The sequence below is a fragment of the Ylistrum balloti genome, unplaced genomic scaffold (genome assembly GCF_031769215.1).
Source record: "Ylistrum balloti isolate Yb309-2 unplaced genomic scaffold, AGI_CSIRO_Ybal_v1 Utg370070, whole genome shotgun sequence".
Lineage (NCBI taxonomy): Eukaryota > Metazoa > Mollusca > Bivalvia > Pectinida > Pectinidae > Ylistrum > Ylistrum balloti.
The window spans coordinates 616,489-627,638 of NW_026782112.1; the positions used below are offsets into that span (position 1 = coordinate 616,489).

The following is an 11,150-nucleotide window of genomic DNA, read 5'->3' on the forward strand; positions in this document are numbered from 1 at the left end:
ACACCTGAGAAAACACCAAATACAATAGATATATATATATATATTAAGTAAACAGTTATACCTGCCTTATTATCTCTATAACAGAATCTAACCACAAAAATCAACAAATATCTGTTATTATGTAACTAAAATTTGATGACTATACATTGAGCCAGTTAACTGTTGTTATATTTACAGTCTATCATTGTTTTCCTATTTCCTAAAGCATCATCACAAACTTGTTTTGACTGCTGACCTAGCAGTCTTATTTCTTTCTTTCAACTTACTATTATATCTGTGTACCTTGGGGCAGGGAGAATCAAATTAGTATATAATATCTCCCAGTTCAGAGAGTGTAATAAACATGACTTGTGTGTACTAAAGGGCCATCTTACTCCTACACAATCACGACAGTGCTTTACACCAAACTGACTCCCAGTTATAGTGTCTGGTGTTAATACATCTAGGATTCTCTCAGCCATAGATAAAAACTCTCAATGTCACTTTAGAGTGATAACATTGTCAACTACAGATGTACTTTGATCGATTTACCTGGCATGTTGGGCTACAAACAAAGCAAAATAAACATTTTTTTTGTGATAAATTCGCAATGAACTTACCACACCTTCACATAAATATATCTGTTTCTATATATTCACTTGTGTAAAGAAAAGCAAAAAGTTGTAAAAGTTCTATAGAAGTTCTTTTTAATTATACTTTATCAATATGTAGAGAACACAAATACAAGCAGAATATCAGAATTTTTTCTACTTGACAGTTTGTTTGTTTATTTGTGGTTTTTTTTTTTTTTTTTTTTGAAACATTGAAAATCTAAATCTAGATTTTTTTCCCAAATGTCAAATATCTTCCTCAGACAGTGCAGAACTCTTTTATCATGGTTTCACAGCTGGCAATTTCTATATATTTTGGCTACTATAAAAGATGTTCAGTTGAACATTCTACAATCCTCTCCTACTATCCTTGTTCTATTTTTTTTTTATTTTCTTACATGCAACATGCAACATCACTTAATTGAAGTCACAAGTTTGTGTAGTTCATCTTCACCACATAACCTAGCATCTGATAGCATCTCAAGAAGGGGAGACAAATCAATATGAAAGGGAGATGATAATGGCACTTCAATCGTAGATCCATTCTGCTGGACAGTAAAACTGTGATAAATATCATTCTTGTAACTGTATAAAAGTATCCAACAATGTTATGCATTGTACACTTCCCCAATTTAGATTGAGTAAGTTGGATTTGTTGTTCAAATTACCTTGCAATTAGAAGCTGTACCATTATTGGAAACTGGCACAATAAAAGCAGGAATTTTATCAAGGAAGGGTGATTATTAGAACAAAGAATTTTGTCAAGTAAGGTGATTATTAGAACAAAGAATTTCATCAAGGAAGGGCGATTATTAGAACAAAGAATTTCATCAAGGAAGGGCAAATATTAGAATGAAGTATAAATGTGCTTAAACATTATACTAGAGAGTCTGAATCACTTTTTGGTATTAGCATATCAAATAGCATTTTCTCTATTGAAAATTAATTGCATCAATCCACTCTGCAAACATACTGTATTGTAAACACACCTCTTTTAGCTGTGATCAATTTTTACAATTTTGAACAAACTTAACTGCACTCATTATAATCGTTAAAAACCTCCATTTGATATTGACAGACAACAATATATGAATCATGAAAGTAGTTGCTGAATGCACAATAATATAAACATATAGGATTAGCATATGTAAAAAGTAAAGATATATGACTGGGGTTAAAGATTTTAAAAAGGATTATTTCTTGTAAACACAAAACTTACATGTATGTACTATTTACATCACATAAAACCAATAATGTGCCTCTCTCAATCACAAGGTCATATGTCCATGCATCACATCTAAACAAGAAAAGTGTTAGAAGTACTATTTAATAACAGACATTATAATTATCAGAATCATTTAGTCAGTGCTTCTATCATTTCATCATCTTTTAAAGAATGATTTCTGTACTTAATGTGTTGTTATAATTACTCGACACAATACTGCATCATACATACATCCTCTTGAGGTCCTGGGGACTGAATGTTGTAGCACACATTTTCCCATCAGTAGTTAACTGTGGTCACTCCTAAAGGAAACAGGTAATTCCTCTTCAGGTCCTGGGTACTGAGTTTGTTGTAACACACATTTTCCTATCAGTAGTTAACTGTGGTCACTCCTAAAGGAAACAGGTAATTCCTCTTCAGGTCCTGGGTACTGAGTTTGTTGTAACACACATTGTCCTATCAGTAGTTAACTGTGGTCACTCCTAAAGGAAACAGGTAATTCCTCTTGAGGTCCTGGGTACTGAGTTTGTTGTAACACACATTGTCCTATCAGTAGTTAACTGTGGTCACTCCTAAAGGAAACAGGTAATTCCTCTTGAGGTCCTGGGTACTGAGTTTGTTGTAACACACATTGTCCTTCTGGTTGGTATGGAAGTGACTCTTATGAAAGTGTGCTGTAGTGGTCAGTACTTCTGCCTCATCATCTTTATAGGCAGCTATGAAGTTCGTGGAGAAATTTTCATTGTGTACATTTAGATTTTCCATTGCCCATTGCATCTTGACATCCGACACTAACCTCTTCTGTGATCTTGGTGTCCGCGTCTTTTTCATCATCCTCTGAGTAACTGAGAGTGTTTTCTTGAATTTTTCACCTTCGGGCGATTTCTCAGGAGTAACTAAGGTCACATTAAATGCAGTTCCTTTGTTACGAATCATCAGAAGGAAAATTTGGAAAAGTCTCTCCTCATCAATACGAGGTGTTACAATGTACAGCGTGGCTCCACATCCAAACCAATCATCTATCAAACTCTTCCAAAGTCGCATGATAAAGTCATGCTGCATGATGCCCCCTCCCTCTGGTATCATGTCAAGCAAATCCTGGACCTGGCAATGAACAAGAAATACTTGTTTTAATTCTAAATCAAAAGGTTTGACTGATGACATATATATATACATGTACAGCCTGGGTGGTCAGTTACAGGTAAACATATAAGTTACAGGCGGAGAGTTGGTGGTCAGTTACAGGTAAACATATTAGTTACAGGCGGAGCGTTGGTGGTCAGTAACAGGTAAACAGTAAACATGTTAGTTACAGGCGGAGAGTTGGTGGTCAGTTACAGGTAAACAGTACACATATTAGTTACAGGCGGAGAGTAGGTGGTCAGTTACAGGTAAACATATTAGTTACTGGCGGAGAGTTGGTGGTCAGTAACAGGTAAACAGTAAACGTGTTAGTTACAGGCGGAGAGTTGGTGGTCAGTTACAGGTAAACAGTACACATATTAGTTACAGGCGGAGAGTTGGTAGTCAGTTACAGGTAAACAGTACACATATTAGTTACAGGCAGAGAGTTGGTGGTTAGTTACAGGTAAACAGTAAACATATTAGTTACAGGCGGAGAGTTGTTGGTCAGTTACAGGTAAACAGTACACATATTAGTTACAGGTGGAGAGTTGGTGGTCAGTTACAGATAAACAGTAAACATATTAGTTACAGGCAGAGAGTTGGTGGTCAGCTACAGGTAAAGAATGAATGTGTCAGTTACAGCAGATACAGTGTAGACACAATGAACACATCTGTTACAGGTAGGGCTGGGAATTGCCAACGAAAAACCGATACAACACATATTGCAATACAGAGAAACAGGTATACAATCCATATTGCCAATACAATATGGAAGTACTAAATTTGACTAATAGTCTAATAATGCTACTAATAGCCTACTATTGCTTATTTCTTCAGATTTTACAGCAACTGATATGTTTAATTTTTCAATTTACATATAATTACTGCACACTGCAAGATCATATTACTAAGATGTTAATAAAATAATCAGATAGTCAGAATAAAGCCTTTTTTGTCAATTATATTTATTAATAATTCAAGAGGGGACATGCTTAACTTACAGGTAAATTGAGGGATATCAAAGTTACAGACAAACAATGAATAGTCAGTTACAGGTAAAGAGTGAATGGTTAGTTACAGGTAAAGAGTGAATGGTTAGTTACAGGTAAAGAGTGAATGGTTAGTTACAGGTAAAGAGTGAATGGTTAGTTACAGGTACACTTACCAGTTTAACAGTAAATGGTCAGTTACAGTGAACATAAATTGCAGGTTAAATCTCAGAATGTTCAATTACACATAACAGATAACAATATGCCCATGTCATATAAAGCAAGAGGACAAAAGTCAAGAACAAAATTCACCCAGGATTATAATGTAGACACTGAAACTCAAGACTGTAAGTCAGAGAATGTAAACCTGAAAACCTGCAGGATCTTCAACTGCATTCCACCAGATAAAACATGCAGGGATCATATCAGAATTGAAAAATGGAACAAGTGGGCATTTTTATTCCCAATAACGAAGCTACAGATGTATATATCCAAGTCTAGCTCTGTAACATTAACTAGATGTTATCAGCCTGTCTACACATACATTGTAATTTCATTACTTAATTAGCCAGCATACAGCTATGGTGTATGATATGACATACCTATATATACTGTGTACAGGTATACATTGTTTACGATATCAGTCTCTACAACATATTTATACATACTTGCCATTATCAATATCTTATTGATCTTTTCATGTCTATTCCCAAGAAATTTTCTATAAACAAATGATATTAAATATCTTGATGCAACCAGCTTCAGTGTCAATTTAATCCCTTGTAACATAACTTGATTTTTCAATCCTGTTTAATTAAATCCCCATGTATACTGCTTCAAATAAAAATATATATATATATAATCTGGTGTACTATCTTTATATATTTAATGTCAAGTCTAGCTTGTAAAAATAAATGTGTAATACAGTTAATTTCTATAGTGAAAATTTTTGACGTTAAAAGATTTTCAAGAATTACTTATCTCTAATGAAGCTGACACTACATTAAATTCACCACAGAAAATACAGATATAACATATTGTAAACATAAAATTTCGTTCAGTATTTGTGGCAAATTGGTACAATGATCAATTAATGACATACTGAAATTATATTTTTGCATAATACTTTCAGCACATAAAGCACTAAAAGGATTATTGCTAATTAAGTAAATCTAAGAGAAATCTATGTTTTCTTTTCTTAAAACAGAAAAGCACAAAACTTTATTTTCAAATCCCTTAGTAACACTCAACAAAATAAGAAAGGAGCAAGAAAAAATTATACAATAAATGAATGAGAAAAATTCCAGAATTAGGTATGATATCAGCAATCTTATCAATGTATTTCAAGGCCTCAGACAGACACAACAAACACATTGGAGATTTTTAAATCCTTTCTATTTTCTGTTTTACTCCTTCACCTAATACGTCCCTTCATTTAAACCAAACCTTAATTGCCATAGGGAATGACTCTTACTGTTCAAATCTGCAGCAGCCTTTTATGATATACAGCTGCAAATGAGTAGTACTGGTGTTAAATAGTGGAGACAGTAAAAGTGATATTTACAGCTGCAATAATCACCATATTCTGTCACAGCTTGCAATATACAGTAATAAGATTATCTTTTTCTGATCTATAGATTAATAAGTGCTGTGTTTGAGTGTAATTAGAGAAATCTCAGTTACTTTTCTTCAGTGGAATTGAGACGCCAGGACCATTCTAAATCCAGGAAAATTTCACTCACATTCCATGGTCAGTAGTCATTAATATCTTAAAATATTGTGATTTGGATAAATCGTACCCATTAAAAGTATTTTGTATGCATGGTACATCACTGTCAACCTATCATAAACTGTTTTTATTGACCAATCACTTACACTGAATGTCTAACCTCAATCTTGGATTTAAAGTTGTCTGAATAGGTAAGTCAAAAAAGTATTCTTAAATCACATACAGATGTAATCATCAGTCTTTTTTTCTGACAAATTCCTTCAAATCACATACATTTTGCTATCAAACTTTAATGAACACATTCAAACTTATTTTTTTTTTTACATTTTGGTTTGAGTCACCATATTCCCGAAAACAGCACTGCAAAATCTCCTGTATTTCAAAAATGAAGCAGACATATCAAATTTCAATAAAAAATGATGCAAAAGGTTTTTTTTTCTTTTGTTCAGTACTATAGAGTTAATGCAAAGAGTGATTACTTTTTTATTTCAGGCCAAAACAGTAACACAACATGAACACACTGACAACTTTAATGTTGCAGACTGATGTTCTATGCTAAATACAGGTCAAATGTTGATTTTTTTTTTAAGTGAATTGTGATGACAGAGAGCTGACCTTGGTCATGGACATTTTAATTCATTCTAAAATGAAGATTGAAAAAATGATTTCTCAATTGCTTGGTCTTATTTCTTTGGTTATTTAACGTGACCAAGTTTGATCCATAGGAGTTTCGAGCACTTGGAATAACAGAACGCTTGAATCTGATAATCCATCCTACATCTCCTCAAAATCTGTATGAAAATACAAGAATGATAAACACACTAAATAAAATTTAGCCACGTATTACCTCCTCCACATTCTTGTCGAGCTGAAGGTACCGCGTAACAGAATCAGCTACTGACTGCTGTTCCTCTAGTTCCTGAGCATCAGCGTTACCCTGGTCCAACACCTCCGAGAAGTTGTCCACCATCCATCGCCAGTGGTTCTTGCCACCAACTTTCATAATCCCTGTGCGCTTGTTGACTTTAAGTGTCACACCGTCTGATGGTTTGATCTTAGTGATGTCTGCTTTTTCCCTGTATACCTGATCAGGGTATAGGGCCTTAAACACTCTTAACCACCATGATGTCACATCTCCCTTGTATGATGTCACAACAACAACTTCATTCCCCTTGTCGAAAAAATCTATATCAAATGGGGTGGGTGTTGCCCATATTTGGGACAGAACCTGTAATCGTTCCTTCTTTGAAGGCATGATTACGATTTATATGTCCATAATAGAGGTAAGAACAGATTACAGGTGGAAAACCGTGTACAAGTCACATGTGTAATGTTGACAAATCGCTCTGTAGGTTTTACACCATCATATAACGCTATCTGATAAGTCCCTGCTCGATAAAACACTACCGGATGTTTTCAGGTGTGTTTACGTTCTAAATACCTGCCGGGCGAACGTAAATTTTAGTCTCTCAATCCCACGTAGAAATCTTCGTCGATTTGTTGTTCACAATGACTGGTTAAATATCCATTTGAAACGTTTGTAATTAAGATACTGGACTTAATAATTATACTTAACACGCTGACTCAGAATGGTACTTCCTACTTTGTAACACCTTACGGCTTACCTATGCGTGTCATTACCTGTCTCTTGATTGGTCGCTCGATAAGGAATTGGCCAATCACAGCGCTTCTAACATATTTTTACGATAACAAGCAGGTAAAATATAGCAATGTGACGTGTTTTCTATTTTTATAGGAAATTCCACAGGTACGCCCTCATATCCTCTAAATGACATGAAATACAATTTGCCCATCATAATCATGAACTAAAATTCCACTAAAGTTAACGTTGTCTTGAAAGAATTCACCTATTTATCATCATTAAAGAATGTTATCCAGTACAATTATTGGCCATTGTATAATTGTTTCATACTTGTTCGACGCTCAGCTGAGACAGAAATTAAACATATAAGCTATTTATTCATTCTATTATTACCTTTTTTCTGTTTATTTCATTCATTTATTTGTTGTTATTCTATTTTTAATACTACTTTTATCAATTACAATTCAGGTATATCTAAACAAACCGAACACACACACACACACACCCTCACACCACCACCACCAACAACAACAACACACACACACACACACACACACACACACACACACACACACACACCCTCACACCACACACACACACACACACACACACACACACACCCACACCCACACACACACACACACACACCCACACACACACACACCACACACACCACACACCACCACCACCACCACACACACACACCACACACACACACACACACACACACACACACACCCTCACACCACACACACACCACACACACACACACACACACACACACACACACACACACACACACACACACACACACACACACACACACACACACACACACACACACACACACACACACACACACACCCTCACACACACACACCATACACACAACCACACACACACACACACACACACACGCACACACACACACACACACACACACACACACCACCACCAACACACACACACACACACACACACACACACACACACACACACACACACACACCCACACACACACACCCACACACACACACACACACACACACACACACACACACACACACACACACACACACACACACACACACACACACACACACCCACACCCACACACACACATACACCCACCCACACCCACACACACACCCACACACCCACACCCACACACACACACACACACACACATTTGTATTGATTTACCGATTTAATTCATTATATTTATTTCTGGCAGTATTTGTATCAATTGCATACCTTTTCATTTAATCATATCTTCTACGCTGTATTACGCAGTGTACCATTTTAAATAAAATCGCAACATATCTTACATTTCATTACAGGCACAACCTTCTTGGGAAACGAACTGTTTTTGAGTTACATATTATCATGTATTCTCTTACTATATCATTTTGTACGCCCCCCTCACCCCTACCTCTCACCCCCACCCCCACTCCACCCCAAACCCTCACCCCTACCTCATCCCCCATCCCCCTCCCCCACCCCCACCCCACCCCCGATTCCCTCACTTCACCCTACTCCTCACCCCCTCCACCCCATCTCCAACCCTTTTCCGCACTTTACCTTTCCAACATGAAAACATATCTACCCAACGCCTTCTGTTCTGTCTTTATGATATGACGATGTTGTGTATTTTCAGGTTGGACAGGGTTGGCTGCAATATCCGAGATGACTGTAAGTGGAATATTCTACCTGACAACAGAACAAGTCAGTGTTCAGAAGACACTTATCTTCCAGAAAGGTATTACTATATGTTGAAAAGCCGAGATTTGTTGAGGGCAACTATATGATCGTTTCATCTTCGTGTTTTTGATCGTGTTACCTATAATAAATTTATCAATCCTAAATACCATATCATGTTTATTTATGGGCAGCGATTGTTTTAATTTCGATATTTCAAATTTGCTTAACGTTGTGCACAAACCACGAAACACGTGGTTGCTCGAAATACAATTAAGTGATTTTTTTTCGTTAAATTTTAAGTCCACTGCATTCATAATGTGGGTCTTTATACGTACCAAGGACGAGACTGTTCAATATTGGCTTTCTGTTGTATAATACTTAAAACCTATGTTGTTCCTACCACGTACCTCATGAAAGTTGCGAAAGTGAGAAATATGCTTTCTTTCTTCCTATTTCTTTCTTCTATTTTATATTATTTATCTACAACAAAACTTGTTTTTATCTTATTGCAAAAATCCTTCGAAAATAAACCCCAAATAATGTGAAAGAGTTGAACAGTCTTGTCTTCTCAGAAGAGTGACAACACATGTTCTTGGTTTTGTTATCATTGCCTCGGTAATCCGGCTATGCCATATATTGTTGAAGCGAAGCGCGCCAGTAAATAGATGAATTGAGATTCATTGAAACCATATTTTTAGGAAGATTCATGTATAAAGGATGTTGTACGAAATAGTTTCCTGGTGACAACATGCTATAGGATCTCAACAAGGATGCACTTCGATGTGCAGTCATTAAATGTGTATGTTAACTTTCTGAAAAATGCACTTCTTCCATGTCGTCACGCCATGCGTCAATTGTTAAACTGAAATAACGATTTCTTATAGCAATTTTCTTTTGATGTCTAGGTCAGGAGGACTGGTAGAGCTAGGCGTTGTGTTTCATTCTCTTTGTATTACTGCATAATGTGATGAACCCAATACTTTTATGAAAATACCCGAGCGAAAGGAATTTCCGCCATTGTTTTCAAACATACTGAATATACAAATAAAAATTCCTTGTTGTGATATCTGTTCCCTGATTTATAATTCTTGACGTTTCTGAAAGTGTTTGTCTCTTCGAAGACTCCATTTCTATCGTCCTCTGTTTATGTTATATACTTGTGTCGTCTTCACACGACACGTTTTTCTTGATACGTCTAATCACATGACCTGTTTTTGTATCGTCTGATCACATGACCTATTTTTGTATCGTCTAATCACATGACCTATATTTGTAATGCCTAATCCCATGACCTAAATTTGTATCGTTTGTTCACATGACACATGATTATTGTGTCGTCCATCCACCTATATTTGTAGATACGAGGCGGTTGTTTATTTCCCGTGTATGGGACTGTACAGTAAGCTGAGCCCTACTGACCAGAAACAGGTTGTGACAGAGGTCAAACTCAAGGTCAAGAAAGCGCTAGATCTCTACTCAAATAAATCGACTTTCGCATTTCGTTACGGACAGGTATGCTTTTTGAAAGGCGCTATTCACTTGTGCGCGTTTTGTACAATCGTTCAGAAAGTAGGTAGCAGACACCGCTGGTCCCCGAGGTTTGATGTAACCTGCATGCCACGTTTTAATCCATTCGACTAGTAGCACGGTTCAGACTATACACATGTACTTGACGCCGTTGTAAAATTATCTGATATATATATGTGTGTAGTTTACGAGCTGCTGCACCTCCCCGACTAGATTTCCACTCATCTTTCGACCACTTTGGAATTTCCTCAGTAACTTCCCAGGCTTCAAATTTTACGCCCTTAGCATCAATGATGAGTCCTAGAAGGACGAAACAGCTGTATGATATAGCATTACTGATGAGTCCTAGAAACAGCTGTATGATGTAGTTTGATTACTTGTTTTTGTTCTACTGTATCAAACTTTAACCTTAACCAACCCCTCTGTTCCTTGTACTTGTACTCTGCATCTTCTCCACCTACCTCGCTGAAAAAACATATCAATCTCCTATGTTTCATTTTTTAGGATGATATGACAATTGGTGCTAAAGTAGAATTTACCTTCCAAGGAACCATACAGGATCCAAGGATTTCCAACTCATTGCAGTATTTGGCACAAGTGATGGGAGGTTTGTATATAAATATCGGCCGTCAGAAATACAGTGGATACAACGAACCAAGGC

General features: G+C 36.4%; 1 protein-coding gene across 1 annotated transcript; it reads right to left on the bottom strand.

The window, feature by feature from the left end:
• Positions 1-2,364: 2,364 nt before the first annotated feature.
• LOC132549614 (uncharacterized) lies at positions 2,365-6,913 on the bottom strand. Its single transcript, XM_060213561.1, has 2 exons — positions 6,506-6,913; positions 2,365-2,919 (listed from the first exon to the last, which is right to left on the bottom strand). The coding sequence occupies exons 1-2, from the start codon at positions 6,911-6,913 to the stop codon at positions 2,365-2,367; spliced, it is 963 nt and encodes a 320-aa protein (XP_060069544.1).
• Positions 6,914-11,150: the final 4,237 nt, after the last annotated feature.

Excerpts from the sequence above, each read along its gene's own strand:
- LOC132549614 (XM_060213561.1), bottom strand. The coding sequence starts at position 6,913 with ATGCCTTCAAAGAAGGAACGATTACAGGTTCTGTCCCAAATATGGGCA. Across the intron at positions 2,920-6,505 it reads TCGACAAGAATGTGGAGGAG|GTCCAGGATTTGCTTGACAT; the intron begins GTAATACGTGGC and ends GTTCATTGCCAG.